The 20,430-nt window shown below is 43.0% G+C and overlaps 1 protein-coding gene across 2 annotated transcripts; it reads right to left on the minus strand.

Annotated features, from left to right (window-relative positions):
- On the minus strand, positions 1-18,852 carry LOC311137641 (lysophospholipase D GDPD3-like). Of its 2 annotated transcripts, none has more exons than XM_084172155.1 (10): positions 18,254-18,852; positions 17,896-17,938; positions 11,403-11,538; positions 11,093-11,138; positions 9,278-9,396; positions 7,800-7,889; positions 7,488-7,621; positions 7,098-7,157; positions 6,932-6,983; positions 1-901 (listed from the first exon to the last, which is right to left on the minus strand). In XM_084172155.1, exons 1-10 carry the CDS (start codon positions 18,390-18,392, stop codon positions 773-775), a joined length of 948 nt encoding a protein of 315 aa, XP_084028281.1. In that variant the 5' UTR covers positions 18,393-18,852; the 3' UTR covers positions 1-772. The 2 variants fall into 2 exon arrangements, with proteins under 2 accessions (XP_084028281.1, XP_084028280.1); XM_084172154.1 differs by having other exon boundaries at positions 474-901; positions 11,403-11,592; positions 18,254-18,811.
- Between the last annotated feature and the right edge of the window lie 1,578 nt (positions 18,853-20,430).

Consider the following 20,430-nt stretch of genomic DNA (forward strand, 5'->3'; position numbering starts at 1 on the left):
AACGCTTAAAACTATACAAGTATTTATTTAAATCATCTTTGCATTGATAAACATACAATTTGTATAGCCTGTCATAAAGACCCCAAAAGTAAGTTCCATTATGTAAATATCATAATACCATGAGAGAACGTCAAGGATATAGAATTAAAGAAAACATCCAGACAGCCACTGATAGATCCATTAGGGTTTGGGAAGGCTGTAGAGAGGTTGCAGAGAGAGGTGAACAGTGTGTCAATATTTGGCCACAATCCATTAACCAAAAGACAGTAAGTGTAGTGACATCCTTTTGTGTAGATTTACATTTTACATTTTAGTCATTTAGCAGACGCTCTTATCCAGAGCGACTTACAGTTAGTGAGTGCCTCCCTTTTTTTTATTATCTTATTTTATGTATTTTTTTATTATCTTTCTTGTTGTATTTTTTATTTATTTATAAAGATTTTTTTATTATTATTATTATTATTAATTTTTTTGATGGAATGAAGTTGCCTAAAGACATTGATCAGAGGTTGGTTTTATGTTTTTCCCTCTTGGTTAAGGTTGGGATTTGGGAAGGTTACGCTGGTCTTGGATCTGTGCTTTTCAGGCAACTTCCTCACAGAACGGTCCTTTTGCTCATTGGTGGAGACCGGAGTTGTGAAGGAAAATTGTGATTTCAGTGTGGTTCTTTCAGTGATAAACAACGTACGCGTGGAGGTCTCTTGATAGGTAGCTTGAGCTGCAGTCAAGAACCCTGTTTGGGAATCAGTAGTTTGATTGGAGGTTTGGGCTGTCAATCTTGATTCCTGTGTCTGTGTAGGTAGTTAGTCAAGAGGGTGGGGTAGTCTGTCATGACGCCTGTGGCTCCTGCTTCGAACGCCGCCTCGATGTCCGGATCCTCGTTGCAGACGAACAGGTGCACCTGAGGACAGATAGGGCCAGACGTACACTGTAGTATCCCTTGATAATGTGTAGTACTTTTACTTTAGAATGTTGTAGTATACTGTAGAATAATATAGTGAATACTACAGTATTATCCGCAAAAATAAGCACTGTAGTAAATACTACAGTAATGTCCGCAGAAACACTACAGTCCGCAAAAACACTATAGAGAATACTATTTTTTTATTTAACCTTTATTTTGACAGAGAGTCAATGCTGAGACCAACGTCTCTTTCCAGATGAGCCCTGTATAAGCACCACAATACACATCAAAATACAATAAACACATTAAACTACACATTAATATACACAATAAAATACACGTTATTATACACAACAATACACGAAAAGAAAAACACAATCATAAAAAACAGACACATTCCTCAGTAAAAAGGTCCCCTAACAACAGTCTGAAATGCCATTGATGCACCAATTCCTCAAATGTTAAAGTGTATTGTAGGTCATTCCACAAGTAAGGTGCAAAGAAATTAAAGGCTGATTTACCTAACTCTGGACACCAAAGGAGTCTCCAGAGTTAACCAAACCTGTGAAAGGGTTTGATAACTAGTTATTTTAAATCTTAACAGTGATGTTAGGTAAGTCTGAAGTCTGTGGAGCACGGCTTTGTAAACAAAAAGAGCGTAATGATGTGATCTATGTGACTTCAAAGAGATATTGAGGAACTACAGTATTTAATTTGCATAAATACATGCCCATTCCCCTCCCCCATATCCCATTTTGTGCCACCCATACAGTGCATTCAGAAAGTATTTAGGCCCCTTCACTTTTTGGTTTTTGCTCTGACATACACTATCAACTGTGGGACCTTATATAGACATGTGTGTGCCTTTCCAAATCATGTCCAATCAATTGAATTAACCACAGGTGGACTCCAGTCAAGTTGTAGAAACATCTCAAGGATTATCAATGGAAACAGGATACACCTGAGCTCAATTTCAAGTCTCATAGCATAGGGTCTGAATACTTATGTAAATGTGAAATTTGAAAACATATCAAAAAACCTGTTTTTGCTTTGTCATTATGGCGTATTGTGTGTAGATTGATGAGGGGGAAAAAACTATTTAACCAATTTTAGAATAAGGCTGTAACATAACAGTGAAGCGGTCTGAATAATTTCCGAATGCACTGTAAGTGAGAAACCTACATGCTAAGTATAGACCATATATTGTGTTCCCTACAGGTTATAGAAAAGAGCAGTAGCTCTGAACTATTCATTCAGACCCCAGTCCTACCTACCTACCTACGGGTTATGGAAAATATGCTCTTTTAGTAGTAATGCCTGCAAAAACACTACCGTAAATACTACAGTATAGTACATTCTGCAAAAACACTTAAGTGATTACTAGTATACTAAAATCCGCAAAAACACTACAATAATTACTATAGTATTTTTTAATGTGGGTGGATATGAGTGAGGGCTGGGTCATATTCATTAGGTACAAAACAAAAGAAAATTGTCCAAAACAAAGTGAAACAGGGAGTTAAAATATCTGAATATTCAATGAGAAACGCTCAATTTCCTTTTTTGTTGCGCAACGTTTTTCTACGCTGTTCTCAAATTAACATGACCCTGGTTCTATTTCAGTCACCTGTCCCTTCACCAGGAGTGTCAAACTCATTTTGACCCGGGGGCACATTCGGTCTTCAACAAGTTCAAGAGCGCCGCACAGAAAATTGGTCCTTGCCGTCAACATTTGCTATGAATAGTCCTCTATTCATCGTTTTTGGAATTTCTGATGCTCCCTGACTGTCTAGCTTTCATTTAGGTGATTATTAGTGAGCTGGGCCGCAGGGGTGGACTGGGACAAGAATTCGGCCCAGGCATTTTATCCACACCAGCCCACACCACTGCTCGTGCCACCAACTCACCCCCCCACCATGGGGGGAGTGGTGCCCAGACCCTATCAGCCACTGCCCAGACCCTATCACAGACGGAAGTTTACATACACTTAGGTTGGAGTCATTAAAACTTGTTTTTCAACCACTCCACAAATTTCTTGTTAACAAACTATAGTTTTGGCAAGTCAGTTAGGACATCTACTTTGTGCATGACACAAGTAATTATTCCAACAATTGTTTACAGACAGATTATTTCACTTATAATTCACTGTATCACAATTCCAGTGGGTCAGAAGTTTACATACACTAAGTTGACTGTGCCTTTAAACAGCTTGGAAAATTCCAGAAAATGATATCATGGCTTTAGAAGCTTCTGATAGGCTAATTTACATAATTTGAGTCAATTGGAGGTGTACCTGTGGATGTATTTCAAGGCCTACCTTCAAACTCAGTGCCTCTTTGCTTGACATCATGGGAAAATCAAAAGAAATCAGCCAAGACCTCAGAAAAAAAATTGTAGACCTCCACAAGTCTGGTTCATCCTTGGGAGCAATTTCCAAACGCCTGAAGGTACCACGTTCATCTGTACAAACAATAGTACGCAAGTATAAACACCATGGGACCACGCAGCCGTCATACCGCTCAGGAAGGAGACGTGTTCTGTCTCCTAGAGATGAACGTACTTTGGTGCGAAAAGTGCAAATCAATCCCAGAACAACAGCAAAGGACCTTGTGAAGATGCTGGAGGAAACAGGTACAAAAGTATCTATATCCACAGTAAAACAAGTCCTATATCGACATAACCTGAAAGGCCGCTCAGCAAGGAAGAAGCCACTGCTCCAAAACCGCCATAAAAAAGGCAGACTACGGTTTGCAACTGCACATGGGGACAACGATCGTACTTTTTGGAGAAATATCCTCTGGTCTGATGAAACAAAAATAGAACTGTTTGGCCATAATGACCATCATTATGTTTGGAGGAAAAAGGGGGTGCCTTGCAAGACAAAGAAAACCATCACAACTGTGAAGCACGGCGGTGGCAGCATCATGCTGTGGGGGGTGCTTTGCTGCAGGAGGGACTGGTGGTGCACTTCACAAAATAGATGGCATCATGAGGAAGGAAAATTATGTGGATATATTAAAGCAACATCTCAAGACATCAGTCAGGAAGTTAAAGCTTGGTCACAAATGGGTCTTCCAAATGGACAATGACCCCAAGCATACTTCTAAAGTTGTGGCAAAATGGCTTAAGGACAACAAAGTCAAGGTATTGGAGTGGCCATCACAAAGCCCTGACCTCAATCCTATAGAAAATGTGTGGGCAGAACTGAAAAAGCATGTGCGAGCAAGGAGGCCTACAAACCTGACTCAGTTACACCAGCTCTGTCAGGAGGAATGGGCCAAAATTCACCCAACTTATTGTGGGAAGCTTGTGGAAGGCTACCCGAAACGTTTGACCCAAGTTAAACAATTTAAAGGCAATGCTACCAAATACTAATTGAATGCATGTAAACTTCTGACCCACTGGGAATGTGATGAAAGAAATAAAAGCTGATATAAAATCATTCTCTCTACTATTATTCTGACATTTCACATTCTTAAAATAAAGTGGTGATCCTTACTGACCTAAAACAGGGAATTTTTACTAGGATTAAATGTCAGGAATTGTGAAAAACTGAGTTTAAATGTATTTGGCTAAGGTGTATGTAAACTTCCGACTTCAACTGTACATCTACACCAGGCTTGAGTCTTCTGTCTGACATTCGCATCCACTGTGAGTTAGACTTAGACACAGGCAGTAGTGCTGACACATAACATTGACAGTAAAGTACAGCGTTTCTCAACCATTTCTGTACCAGTGACTGGCAAAATATGGTCCTCCTCCTCTTTTTTAACCAGTTCATGTTTAAAACAAATACAATATGTAAAAGCACCACTGGAGATACAACTCACCACTATAACTGTGCCTCCGCTCTAGCTATTTTGTTTGCCTCCCTGTTGTGTGTCTATCTGTCTCAGCATCTTCTCTGCTGTTACTCTGTGCTTCTTCTGCTTTAGCCAACATCCGCATAGCGGTTGTCTTGGCGATGTTGGAGGTGGAACTGTGTTAGAACTGTCAAATCCACAAGCAGCTCCTGGCATTATACCTAAAGCAGACATTGCCATTGGCTGCACGGAGTCGCATTAAGAGAAATCCCATGCAGCCTTGTTTATAATTTAAAACACTGGAATTTGAGATGTTAATTTACATTTACATTTAAGTCATTTAGCAGACGCTCTTATCCAGAGCGACTTACAGTTAGTGAGTGCATACATACTTTTTTTTTTTTTCATACTGGCCCCCCGTGGGAATCGAACCCACAACCCTGGCGTTGCAAACGGCATGCTCTACCAACTGAGCTACATCCCTGCCGGCCATTCCCTCCCCTACCCTGGACGACGCTGGGCCAATTGTGCGCCGCCCCATGGGTCTCCCGGTCGTGGCCGGCTACGACAGAGCCTGGATTCGAACCAGGATCTCTAGTGGCACAGCTAGCACTGCGATGCAGTGCCTTAGACCACTGCGCCACTTCGATTAGGCTGATAGAAATCCTCATTATTTTGTTTAATGATTTTCAATATTTCTATATAGCCTACACTTTCTTGTTCTGAACTTCTAACGCGAGTGGGACGGGTGTGGCTTTGTGACAATAATCAAGAGCAGCTGCTCACCGATTTGACAGCTCCAACGTTGTTACACCTCCGACACCGCCAAAACATCAGCAGTGCAGCTATCGCCGGTTAACGCTTGATCTGATTGAATCTAGGCCTTAGGCTATATTGCAAATGAGCGCTTATCATATGTGTTCCCCTGAATCAACACCTACCCTATTCATTTATATAACAGGCCTCCAGACCTAAATCACGAGTAATCATCTTATAAAGTCATTCGTAGTGCTTTATTAAGAAGTATAATAAATAGACTACTGAGGTATTCACGTCCACGCAGGAATGCATGTTTCATATTATTTTTATGTGCTAATCCAGTGATTGTCATGAATTTGGGGTTTAACTCCAGTATTTCCAGATTTATTTTTATTCAATAGAGACGAATTACATACATGTTTATGTGCACTAACTAATATCATTGGCTAATTAATGTGGGGTTCAACACCTGAAGAAGTGGAAACTACTAAAAAAGCACATTAACTACATTTCTAACTCTAAATATAATACCCACTGCTAGTAGCCATGTATTCATCCAACAGTAAATGTTATGTGCTAAAAAAACATCGCAGTTTTAGGCTACTACCCATGAGCTCCATATCTCAAAGCCATATCAAATATCTTGGTTGTAAAATAGTTGCGATTGAGCTAAATATTGAGAGTTGAGAAATAAATAATTATACCTACAGAAAGCTGAGACCCTCCTCTCTTCGACATGAACAAGGAGACGAAGGTTGTTCTACGTTTAGAAAGCATTTTTCTCTCGAGCGCATGGGGGGAGAGCCATATCACTCATCGCAGCAGCAGGCCCCAGCGAGGGCACATGCACATTGGGAGGGCAGACACTTTCATTACAGGAATCATGAGGATAATGCACTTTACTGTTTGACCAAATCATGGTTTTAGCTGGCCAAATAATAGGACGTTTTGAGTGAGGTGACAATGTAGAATGTGCTCTTTCTACGTTTATAGGCACCCTTTCCGTTTTTTACGACCCATGATCTTGGCTATCTAACTGATGACAGAGTCGGAGCAGGTCTCTTTGCTGATGCCGCGTTTTACTTTGAATGTGAGTTTGCGTGACCTCAGTCTATCAGAAAACCGGGACGACCCATCTTGGTAGGGGGGCCGGCCGTTGCCCACTGATCATCCAAAAGCCCATTATAGATCAGTATAACAGAGAAATTGCACTAAAATCGGACTGGATTGGACCCCCTCCTATGTTTGCCCCTTGCCCTACACCCTCAGTGTCTACAGTTCTTAAAGGGCTAGATAAGTGAAATTGGGATGTAACAGGAGCTCTGCTGAGCCTACTGAAGGGCCATGACATACTGAAGCGGTAGAAGTTAGCAGAAGGTGCTAGGAAGTGATGGCAGTAACGAAAATGATGATAAAGATGATAATAGTAATGATGATGATAATGATGATGATGGTTGCTCTGTACCTGAATTCCTCTGTTGACCAGATGTTTGAATAGACTCTTCCTCATTGTTAATCTGGAACAACATTAAACATTTGCAGATGGTTTAATCTTTTATCAAAGCTTGTATATGGTCTTTTGTTTTAGTAGGGAAAGGGAACTGCTTTGTTACTGTAGTAAATGTACCTACTTTTCTATCAGATAGATGACCATTCTGTTCTTCAGAAGACGCTCCTCAGGAATATATGTCCTGCACCAAATAGAATGAGATTAGATGATACAGTTACAATTTACGACACACATGCACACACACACGCACACGCACGCACACACACACAGGGTTGCCAGACAGATAGAACAATAGAAAGCTCTATGTCACCACACATCCGTGTGCACCTATACTCAAAGATAAACATGTGACCACACACACCCATAACAGATGATGAAGTCAGATGATGGCGAAGTCAGATGATGGCGAAGTCAGATGATGGCGAAGTCAGATAGGTACTGTATCAGCACATTAACCTTGGAACCCATACGCAAAAAAAACACAAATGCTCGCACGCGCATACACACACACCTGTTGATAATGCGGGGCAGGTAGAACTGCAGGAAGCTCTCTCCCAGCGGTACAAAGGGCAGCAGGCCGCTGTAGTAAAGGAGGAGCAGCTGCAGCCCTCGTCTCATACTGAAACTATAGGGCATGGTGGAGTTCTACAAGGAGAGAGAGGGGGGAGGAGAGTGGTGAGAGGAGAGATAGAGGAACCGGGATGGAAGAGAGCAGGAGGGACAGGGAAGAGAGAGAGGGTGGGTTGAGAGAGTGCAATAAAAAAATCTCTCCCTAGGATAGGAGTTGGAGTCCCTGTTGTATTTCCCCCTAGTTGACACTTACAGTTCTGCAGCACTTTTTCATAATGGTAGAGTCTACAGTCGCCCACACTGTGAGGTCCTCTCTATCATACTGTTTCACCATGTTGGACACCTGAGAGAGACAGAAGAAGGTATGGAGCGAGAGAGAGAGCGAGAGAGAGAGAAATGGAAGAGAGAGACGGAAGAGAGACGTTTGGAGACCGGGGCAGAAAGGGAGAGAGGAGTTATTCGTTGTCTGTGACTTAGCCATTCAGCAAAGCTGTGAAACCTATGGTTATTCTTAGATAATTATTTCCTTGACATGGTCAAATAACTGAAGCATAGATTGGTAACTTTTTTTCTAATTTGGCACACAGAAACTAGAGACCATGAGTAAAATTGGTCAAAAGGAATGGTACCGATTGGCCTATAGGTGGCACTGTTATAAGCGGTCTCACTTAAACCCTCATATCCGCCGCCCCGTTTGACCTAGATGTCTTTCCTCATGCTGAACAAATTTGCCTCAAGGACCCATAAGGCCCCATCAGGATATTTTTTTCATCCATCTTGGGAATTTTGGAAAACCTATGAAAAACGTATTCTCATGAACAATAAGTCCAAATAACACCAAGCTAAGGGATTGGTTAAGAGATGGCTGAGTTAATGACAAATCAAAAATCAGAGTTTACATGTCCATTTAAATCCTTTGTAAATCCACATCACAATGGCCTATCAACTTGGAACTGCTATCATGGACGTCTCTAAGATGAACCACACTGAAATTGGTATTGATATCTCAAAATACAAAGAAACTATTAACAACTAATTCTGCATATGTAACGCTTATGCTCAAAATCATCTGCAATCATCTTCTCCTCATGAACCATATGCATTCAAATATGGCTGCACTGTACCTATAAATACACGTTAGCACATATGCTAATGCTAAAAATACTTTTAAAATCTTCTTCTCACGAACCATAAATCAGATTGACTCCAGATTTGGTATAGACTCAATGAATTAGCCTCTAATGAATTGGAGAATGATTAGTTGCTGCATTCAAAGACGGCCACATTACACCACTAGATGGCACCATATCACACCAAGGCTATAAGAACTGAACCGATGGACAAGGGGCCATGAAATTTGGTATGTAATCCTTATGTATATGTCCTTAGAAGCTGTGTGACTATAAAGTCACTGTAACCTTAGATTGCTGCACTAGACCAGTTGGTGGGACAATAGATCCTTGTGGTATTGAGAGATAACCATGGTAATGCTTTCACTGATTGCACATAAAGGAAGATAGTTCCTACATGATAGAGTGCTTGCTTTGTTATCCAACTATCTTGTGTCCTTTCTGTAATGCTGTGAACCCCGTTCATTGCTGCTCGCAGCTATATTAATAAAGTATATTCTGTAAATAAAGTTGAATTTAATTGGATTCAGCTCAGTTGGGTCACTTTAAAACAATGTAAAGTTGAAAGTTGGATTTGATTCAATTCAGCTTAGTCCTGTACTTTCTCCATCAGCAAGCTGTTGTCCTCTTTGATCTCGATGTTGATTGGCATCTTAGGAAACTTCCTGAACACTTCCTCCAACAGTGTGAACTTCCTGTCTGTACCGGTGCTGTAGCGGCCTGGTGTGGGAACAGAGGGAAGAAAGGGAGAGGATGGGAGGGAGAAGGGTGGGGCAGTGAATATACATACGCATGCACACATTGGTGCGAAACTTCACAAGGAGCATTTGTCTATGCCATCGACCCACTTCTGTCAGAGAAGTATGGTGGATGATTCAGGGTGTGTATCTCTGTGTGTGTATTACCTCGATTAGACCGACAGCGTCATTCCATTTTGGTACACCAGAAGTACATTAATTTCCAATGGAATGCTACATTTGCCTTGCAGCATTGCGTTGCAGAGGCAGTTGCAGTGTGTTCTGTATGGTGCAACGTATACATAAAATGGTATGCTTAGACTTGACAGAAATAGTTGCAAAAGGTGAATGTTGAACTTTTGTTGCACACATAGCCACAAAAAACGTTGGATTACATAATTAAATACGTTTTAATATTGAATTTATTACGTAGCATTGATGCAATGACGCTGTCGGTCTGATCGAGACATACACTACATCACCAAAAGTATGTGGACACCCTTCAAATAAGTGGATTTGGCTATTTCTGCCACACCCGTTGCTGACAGGTATTTAAAATCAAGCACACAGCCATGCAATCTCCATTGACAAACATTGGCAGTAGAATGGCCCGTACTGAAGAGCTCAGTGACATTCAATGTGGCACCGCCATAGGATACCACCTTTCCAACAAGTCAGTTTGTCAAATTTCTGCCCTGTTAGAGCTGCCCAGGTCAACTGTAAGTGATGTTATTGTGAAGTGGAAACGTCTAGGAGCAACAACGGCACAGCCGCCAAGTGGAAGGCCACACAAGCTCATAGAACGGGACCACAGAGTGCTGAAGTGGTAGTGCGTAAAAACAGTCTGTCCTCGGTTGCAACACTCTGCCTCTGGAAGCAACATCAGCACAAGAACTGTTTGTCGGGAAATGGGTTTCCATGGCCGAGCAGCCACACACTAGCCTAAGATCACCATGCGCAATGTCAAGCGTCGGCTGGAGTGGTGTAAAGCTCGCCGCCATTGGACTCTGGAGCAGTGGAAACGCGTTCTCTGGAGTGATGAATCACAATTCACCATCTGGCATTCCGACGGATGAATCTGGGTTTGGCGGTTGCCAGGAGAATGCTACCTGCCCGAATGCATAGTGCCAACTGTACAGTTTGGTGGAGGAGGAATAATGGCCTGGGGCTGTTTATCATGGTTCGGGCTAGGCCCCTTAGTTACAGTGAAGGGAAATCTTAACGCTACAGCATACAATGACATTCTAGACAATTTTGTGCTTCCAACTTTGTGGCAACAGTTTGGGGAAGGCCCTTTCCTGTTTCTGCATAACAATGCCCCCGTGCACAAACCGAGGTCCATACAGAAATGGTTTGTCGAGATCGGTGTGGAAGAACTTGACTGGCCTGCACAGAGCCCTGACCTCAACCCTATCGAACACCTTTGGGATGAATTGGAACGTCGACTGCGAGCCAGGCATAATCGCCCAACTTCAGTGCCCAACCTCACTAATGCTCGTGGCTGATTGGAAGCAAGTCCCCGCAGCAATGTTCCAACATCTAGTGGAAAGCCTTCCCAGAAGAGTGGAGGCTGTTATAGCAGCAAAGGGGGGACCAACTCCATATTAAGGCCTATGATTTTGGAATGAGATGTTCGACGACCACTTTTGGCCATAGAGTGTATGTGCTACAGTAGATACCTGCATAGAACGTGACCTCCAGTCTGTCCTTATACAGGGGTAACTCCTGAAAAGAAAACACAATTAGTATTTTATACTACAAAATGAATGAACTGTCTCACTACTGGCTTAATAAGCTGTATAGAACAGCTTATAAAAGCTCATAAACAGCTTATGGAAAAGATTATAAAGGGGGCCTACATGTATACACATTATAATACATACACATTATGGTCAGAATAGCTATGGTAATATAAAGAGCGCTCAAGCAACAATCACAGGGAGTTTTACATTCTATTTATATGGTTTTAATATACATTTGACCTCTGACCTCTAGGTTTAGGGAGGAGATGGTGACATCATGGCCGGTCTGCCTCAGGAGGTTTTCGTCATGTGACACGATCACATGACCGTCCCGAGTCAGGTGACAGTCCAGCTCCAGCATACCAGTACCCTGCTCCACCGCACTGGGGGGGGGGGGGGGGATGAAACACCCACTTAGCTGTTGTTTTGACGGTGTCCTAGGTGGAACTGCGTTAGAGTCAATCAGTGGCTCCCGGCATCATACTTATTGCGGACATTGGCACATTAGTAGAAATCCCATGTAGCCATGTTTACAAGTTCCAACACTGTGATACAATCTACACATCGATTAGGCTGAAACGTTTTGTTGAATGATTTTCAATTTGAGTTTCATTATATCTATATAGCCTACACTTTCTAGTTCTGAACTTCTAATGTGAGTGGGACGGGTGTGGCTTTGTGACAATGACCACACGAGCAGCTGTTCACCGATTTGACAGCTCCAATGCAGTTCCCGGCTCTGACACAGCCAAAACACCAGCTATGCGGGTGTCGGTTAGCGTGGGTTAATGCTTGATCTGATTGAATCTAGGTCAGGGGTGTCAAACATACGGCCCGGATCCGGCCCACGAGGGGGTCCAATCCGGCCTGAGGGTGGTTTGAGTAAAAATACAAAAATCAACCAAATCAAAACTGTTTATAATGGACCTAGAGTGCCTTCAGAAAGTATTCATACCCCTTGACTTATTCCACATTTAGTTGTGTTACAGCCTGAATTCAAAATGGATTAAAAAAATTAATAATCTCACCCATATACACACACAATACCCCAAAATGACAGGTGTGAAAGGGCAGTGTGGAGCACAATAGAGATTGCATCATCTGTGGATCTGTTGGGGCGATATGCAAATTGGAGTGGGTCTAGGGTTTCTGGGATAATGGTGTTGATGTGAGCCATGACCAGCCTTTCAAAGCACTTCATGGCTACAGACGTGAGTGCTACAGGTCGGTAGTCATTTAGGCAGGTTACCTTAGTCTTCTTGGGCACAGGGACTATGGTGGTCTGCTTGAAACATGCTGGTATTACAGATTCAGACAGGGAGAGGTTGAAAATGTCAGTGCATGCTCGGAGTACACGTCCTGGTAATCTGGCCTTGTGAATGTTGACCTGTTTAAAGGTCTTACTCACATCGGCTACGGAGAGCGTGATCACACAGTCATCCGGAATAGCTGATGCTCTCATGCATGTTTCAGTGTTACTTGCCTCGAAGCGAGCATAGAAGTAATTTAGCTCGTCTGGTAGGCTTGTGTCACTGGGCAACTCGCCGCTGTGCTTCCCTTTGTAGTCTGTAATAGTTTGCAAGCCCTGCCACATCTGACGAGCGTCGGAGCCGGTGTAGTACGATTCGATCTTAGTCCTGTATTGACGCTTTGCCTGTTTGATAGTTCGTCGGAGGGTATAGCAGGATTTCTTATAAGCTTCCGGGTTAGAGTCCCACTCCTTGAAAGCGGCAGCTCTACCCTTTAGCTCAGTGCGGATGTTGCCTGTAATCCATGGCTTCTGGTTGGGGTATGTACGTACAGTCACTGTAGGGACGATGTCATCGATGCACTTATTGATGAAGCCAGTGACTGATGTGGTGTACTCAATGCCATCGGAAGAATCACAGAACACATTCCAGTCTGTGCTAGAAAAACAGTCCTGTAGCTTAGCATCTGCTTCATCTGACCACTTCTTTATTGACCGAGTCACTGCTGCTTCCTGCTTTAGTTTTTGCTTGTAAGCAGGAATCAGGAGGATAGAATTATGGTCTGATTTTCCAAATGGAGGGCGAGGGAGAGCTTTGTTTGCGTCTCTGTGTGTGGAGTAAAGGTGGTCTAGAGTTTTTTTCCCCTCTGGTTGCACATTGAACATGCTGGTAGAAATGAGGTGAAACAGATTTAAGTTTCCCTGCATTAAAGTCCCCAGCCACTAGGAGCATCGCATCTGGATGAGCGTTTTCCTGTTTGCTTATGGCCGTATACAGTTCATTGAGTGCGGTCTTAGTGCCAGCATCGGTTTGTGGTTGTAAATAGACAGCTATGAAGAATATAGATGAAAACTCTTGGTAGATAGTGTGGTCTACAGCTTATCATGAGATACTCTACCTCAGGCGAGCAAAACCTTGAGACTTTCTTAGATATCGTGCACCAGCTGTTGTTTACAAACATACATAGACCTCCACCCCTTATTTTACCAGAGGCTGCTGTTCTATCCTGACGATACAGTGTATAACCCACCAGCTGTATGTTATTCATATCATCTTTCAGCCACGACTCGGGTGAAACATAAGATATTACAGTTTTTAATGTCCCGTTGGTAGGATATTCGTGCCTGTAGTTCATCCATTTTATTATCAAACGATTGTAAGTTGGCCAATATTATCGATGGCAAAGGCAGATTAGCCACTCGTCGCTGACTCCTTACCAATTCGTCCAGTTCAAGGTGAGTAATCGCTGTTCTGATGTCCAGAAGCTCTTTTTGGTCATAAGAGACGGTAGCAGCAACATTATGTACAAAATAAGTTACAAACACACAAAATAGCACGGTTGGTTAAGAGTCCATAAAATGGCAGCCATCCCCTCTGGCGCCATCATACGTGAGTGAGTCTAGCTCAAGACCCAGAAGCGGAATGCGCTGAGAGTCAGATGGCTGTTTTCTGGTTTCTTATGAAGCCTACAGACTGAATATGTGACAGTAGCATGGATGTGTGTAATACCAGCCAATCTGCTGTAATAGCCGGCGGCTCGTGAACATTCCGAATTTGTAGACTCTGAGGTGCTTGCTGAGGGCACGTAGGCCTCGAATGGGACGTACAGTCCCATCCCTTTTCGGAACCAGGAAATACCATCCGTACCAGCTGTCCTGGATCTTCGACATAGGAACCACTCGGATTGCCTGCTTCTGGAGACGGGAGGATATGATGATGTCGAAATGATGATGCTGCAGAAGCGTGTGGAACGCACAACAAATTGTAGCCTGTACCCCGACATCAGTGTTGGCATGATCCAGGGTGACACTGCGCATGCGCGCCATTGGTCGGTGCAGACAGCAAGCCACCCGTGAAGTGCCATCTGAAAGGCCGGGACACCACCATCGGGACTGGGACAGATTTTGACCACCAAAGAGACTTGTGTGGGATAATAGCATGGTCGTGTCCAACCCTGCTAATTCCCTTGACTCTGCTACCAACCACTTAAGGGGCACGGGGGCTCTGGCAAGGGCTGACATAGTACCTTGTTTGGACCATAACCAAACGTGGGGGCACTGTTGTCACAGTAATGTTTTTGTAGAGGGGCGCACTGGTCACTCACACCCGTGCCAAGGATCCTCGTTCCGGAAGTTACCTGAGCCAAGTGCTCGGGGGCTGCTTCCTCATCGGAGGTGCTGGGGGAAAGCTAGTAAGTTTCACTCACCGGAAGTTACACATCCTAGCCGACGTTAGGCAAGAAGCTTTTTAGTCTAAGCTAGCTAGCCTCTTTGACCGCAGCATGGTCCATTTAGAACAACCAAATGACTTAACTCTACATATACTAAACAAGAGAGCTACCCAAGCAGCTCCACCATGGGAAGGCAGGAATACCAAGTAATATCTAGCTCGCCTCGGCGAGTTAGCCAACGTGGCTAGCACGCAATGCAGTGCTTGTTTAGCTAGCCTGGTCTCGAAGGTCTACGTAGGACCGGATCACCAAAGTGGGACCGGATCCTTCATCAACAAAGAATCTGGGAAGAGAGGCAAGCGGTGCTAGACCAAGGCAGACAGAGGCGGCGGGGGGTACCCACCGAACCTGGCCGCCCTCTCTCTTCGAGTAGCATCCAGTAACCGGCGACAGAGCGCACAAGAGCCGGGTTGGGTGCAGACAGCTACCGCATACACCAAGACCAGGCAGACAAGACATTTGCTCCGACCAAAGCCCATCTCCACGTCCTGCAACTCAGACTCAGCCGAGGTACAGGCAACCGGGAGAGGAAGTCAAGGCCTCACAAGAATGCTACACAATTGTCAAGAGAACCTGTGCCTTGGACTAGGAGAACAGTGCCAGCCGTGGGCAAGCCACGGTTATTGAAAACGTCATCTAGGCCCACACACGAACTGATTCGAGCGAGGGCAGCCAGAGAATGCACCGAGCACATACAAGACAACAAACGTGAATATATTTTTATTCATTTGGGCATGGTCCCGAACCCAGTTTGTTAGCCTTCATCGTTTCGGTCATGTTAGCCATCGTACTCATTGCTACAGCCAGGCCAAGCAATCCATAGAATAACGAATTGGTTTGCAAACAACGGGTCAGTTTAGTTGGCAAAAAGTCAGTCTCATGTTCCAAAAATGTTTGTTTGTGGCATGAATCGTTCCTACAGACATCGAGGTGAAGAGCAGAAGAATTGTCAGGCGTGATTTTAGCTCTTCAATCAAAGTCGTGAGAGTATGACTCACATACAGTTGTGTTGTAACGAGAGTATTAACTGAATGGAAACCTGGTTCAGTCTGCTTTTCACCACACACTGGAAGATGAATTCATCTTTCAGCAGGACAATAACCTAGAAGACAGTGAATGCAGTGGAGGCTGCTTAGGGGAGAACGGCTCATAATAATGGCTGGAATGGAGTAAATGGATTGGTATCAATCACATCAAAGACTTGGTTTCCATGTGGTTGATATCACTCCATTGACTCCATTCCAGACATTATTATGCGCTGTCCTCCCCTCAGCAGCATCCAATGAGTGTATGTTCCTGAGTGGCCTACTTACAGTTTTGACTTACGCTACCAGTCAAAAGTTTGGACACTCTACTCATTTAAGGGTTTTTCTTTATTTTTACATTGTAGAATAATAGTGAAGACATCAAAACTATGAAATAACACATATGGAATCATGTAGTAACCAAAAAAGTGTTAAACAAATCAAAATGTATTTGAGATTTTTCAAATAGCCACCCTTTGCCTTGATTACATTTATGCACACTCTTGGCATTCTCTCAACCAGCTTCATGAGGTAGTCACCTGGAATACATTTCAATTAACAGGTGTGCCTTCTTAAACGTTCATTTGTGGGATTTCTTTCCTTAATAACACGTTTGAGACAATCAGTTGTGTTGTGACAAGGTAGGGGGGGGGGTATACAAAAGATAGCCCTATTTGGTAAAAGACCAAGTCCATATTATGGCAAGAACAGCTCAAATAAGCAAAGAGAAACAACAGCCCATCATGACTTTAAGACATGAAGGTCAGTCAATACGAAACTTCAAGAAAGTTTTGTTCAAGTGCAGTCGCAAAAACCATTAAGCGCTATGATGAAACTGGCTCTCATGAGGACCGCCACAGGAATGGAAGACCCAGAGTTAACTCTGCTGCAGAGGATAAGTTCATTAGAGTTACCAGCCTCAGAAATTGCAGGCCAAATAAATGCTTCACAGAGCTCAAGTAACAGACACATCTCAACATCAACTGTTCAGAGGGGACTGTGTGAATCAGGCCTTCATGGTCGAATTGCTGGATGATCTCCGCATGTGTATTTCCCACCGTAAAACACACCAGAATGGCTACCACAGCATTCTACAGCGATACACCATCCCATCTGGTTTGGGCTTAGTGGGACTATCATTTGTTTTTCAACAGGACAATGACCCAACACACTTCCAGGCTGTGTAAGGGCTATTTTACCAAGAAGGAGAGTGATGGAGTGCTGCATCAGATGACCTGGCCTCCACAATCACCCGACCTCAACCCAATTGAGATGGTTTGGGATGAGTTGAACCACAGAGTGAAGGAAAAGCAGCCAACAAGTGCTCAGCATATGTGGAAACTCCTTCAAGACTGTTGGAAAAGCATTCCAGGTGAAGCTGGTTGAGAGAATGCCAAGAGTGTGCAAAGCTGTCATCAAGGCAAAGGGTGGCTATTTGAAGAATCTCAAATCTCAAATATATTTTCATTTGTTTAACACTTTTTCGGTCACTACATGATTCCATATGTGTTATTTCATAGTTTTGATGTCTTCACTATTATTCTACAATGTAGAAAATAGTAAAAATAATGAAAATAATGAAAAACCCTGGAATGAGTATGTGTATCCAAACTTTTGACTGGTACTGTAAATCTGCTTAAAAATCTATGGCGAGACTTGAACATGGCTGTGTGTCTAGCAATGAACAACAACCAAATTGACAGAGGTTGAAGATTTTTTTAAAGAATAACAGGCAAATATCTCACAATTCAGGTGTGCAAAGCTCTTAGAGACTTACCCAAAAATAATCACATCTGTAATTGCTGCCAAAGGTGTTTCTAACATGTATTGACTCGTTAACTTAAAAAAAATATTGACAGAGTATTTTGTGTAGATCGTTGAAAAAAAATACAGTTAAATCCATTTTAATACCACTTTCTAACACAATAAAATGTGAAGAAATCCAAGGGGGGTGAATACTTATGATAAGCACTGTAACTGATCTGAAGTCAGGTTTGGTCAGGGTTGGTCACTTACTGTGTGAAGGCCTCCATGGTGCTCTCTATCCTCTCGCCGCTTCCTGCCAACACAGATCAGGAGAAAAGCAAAGAACATCAGTGTCATATCCAGCTCCAAGACTCTCACTCTATAGCCTACTTTTCCTTGATCCCCACAGACTTGAAATTACAGGATAGTTCAGATCAGAGCCACATATTTATCCAGATACAGTGTGACTGTGGGCCAAATCAATAGTCACTCAGTACTCCTGCTTGCAGCTACACCACAGGCTCCAAACATTCCACTTTCACTAGTCCAGCCCATTCACATCAATGGTTACAGAGGAAAGGTGAAGCTGCAAGGTAACTACTACATCCCTCCACCGTTCCTTCCTTACCTCCTCTGTGTGAGATGTGGGTGCAGTGGAAGGCAGCACGTTTCTTCTTGTGGAGGATCTGAGGGTTCTTCAACAGGTAGAGTGACGTCAGGGTGTAGCCCCCTAGGGCCGGGAGGATAAAGTACAGGGAACTGGCCATAATCAATTCCCCTCCAAAAACAGTCCTCAAAAGTGTCCGATGGCAATTAGGCTCAGGATTAAAAGGCAGACGTCCTTGGATCCTCTAACAGTAAATGAATAGGACACCTACAAGTGATGGAAAAAAAACCTGCCAGAGATGAGTCCCCTTGTTCTGCAAGTTGTAATAAAATACCTTGAATATTTTCAGCTATCCCCCGCCGAGCTGCTTCATAACACTGGTAACTAACAACCGATGAAGGAACCACTCCAAATCCTCTTCAAATGCATCTAAAGACATTGAATTGACCTGCTCATATTGTAAACTTCACTCGACTTTTTCACACAATTATTTTCTCTTTCTATCCTCCACTCCACTACGCCTTCCCTTATTCTGATCACTCGGTTTCTCTCTCTCTCTCAGTCAGTCCATTGGTCACCAGTCAGCCTAGACCAGAATGTTGTAACAACTTTCATACAGTAAAAAAAAAAAACAGGACTTGACAAACAGGTACGACCAAAGGAGGCATTCGAAGGAAGTGTCACAAGGTCTCTTACAAGGTGTCACTCCCATTACTTGCACTCATAACCTCACCTAGCGCTACTCTCCTTCCCTCCCTGGGCTCTGTTTGTAGTCAACCCTATCTTCTTCGCACTCTCCCTCGTTCCCGCTCTCACTGGGACCCACACAAAGCTGTAAAATCAGTAAATGAAATACTAGTCCATCTCACATCTCTTTTTCTCCCTCTCTTTCCCTACCCTGTGGCATATTGTTATTCTCTCTCTTTACTGTGTTTTGTTGCACAGACACTCACTCTTTCACTGTGTCTGCGATAAAGTAATCATGTAAAATGATGGAACTATCCTGCACGAAGTGCAGCTATCAAATGCATTAAAAGCAAGCCTCAAATAACATGCGTTTATGGGTGCGAATATGAATGTAATGATAACAGAATGGGTGTTACCTCTAGCAACAGATATGAGAGAGCTAACAGTATAGGCTGGTAAAGGGCGTGTGAGCAAGCGTTGATGCATGGCAGGTTTCGATGCTGTCAGGCAACTTTGTATTTAACAAAGGATGGGTATGTAAACTCAGTTATCACACACACACTGGCACAAAACACACAGTGTACCTAACAAAGGATAGGTGTCAAAAGCTATGTAAATGCTCTTTCACACACAGGGATGCAACTTCAGCAGAACACTGTATAGCACAGCATTGTTTACATCAATAGAAATGCTGAAAGGTAGGAAACAAGAGTGACTGAACTAGATTATTCGGAGGGAAGCAACAACATAGCATGTATGCTAGAGAAATAATCTTTCACTCCCCAGTATAGCATTCCTTCCTCAACGGAGGTCACACACACAATCCAAGGTCCAGTCGAAGCAGGTACTCTAAAATGTAAGACATGCTAGTGCCCTTTGCCTTCTGTAACCAACCAGTATATCAAATGCAGTCTCTCACTCAATCCTGCATTAGCTATTAAACTAAAGTCTAGCCTTGCTTTACCTATTCCCAAACCTTGATGAAGTAAACAGAGGATGAGCCCTGTCGGAGAATACCGAACGCATGCAGAGACATGCAGAGGAAGAGGAGTAAGAAGAGTTGTCCAACCGGACAGACAGCTTGGCTTGGAACAGGAGAGAGGAGATTGCTCTTATAAGCAGGTTGTGACACGTTAACAGCTACATAAATTCACTACTATTCTAAGATATTTCTATAACGCTATCCACACTGCCATTCAGCAGTAGTAACAAGAACAGACCATAAGTCATACATCAAGAAAATCAACAAACACAGTTTACCAGTATCAGGAATTGTATTTATTATATGTATATAATTTTGTTTCTTTGTTAATAGTTTAATTCATAATACCCATAGAATATACATAGAAGATAACCCTCAACAGCTCATATCTCTGACAACCTACTCATATGGCATATCATCTTAATTTAAAAGAATAAAGGGGAGAAATAGGTTCCAGAAAGAGTGAAAACACTGCCAGTTATAGCACACACATAAGAGAAACAAAAAAGATAACTTTGTAACTCCCTTA

This window comes from Coregonus lavaretus (genome assembly GCF_964263955.1).
Source record: "Coregonus lavaretus genome assembly, chromosome: 2".
NCBI classification, from domain to species: Eukaryota; Metazoa; Chordata; class Actinopteri; order Salmoniformes; family Salmonidae; genus Coregonus; species Coregonus lavaretus.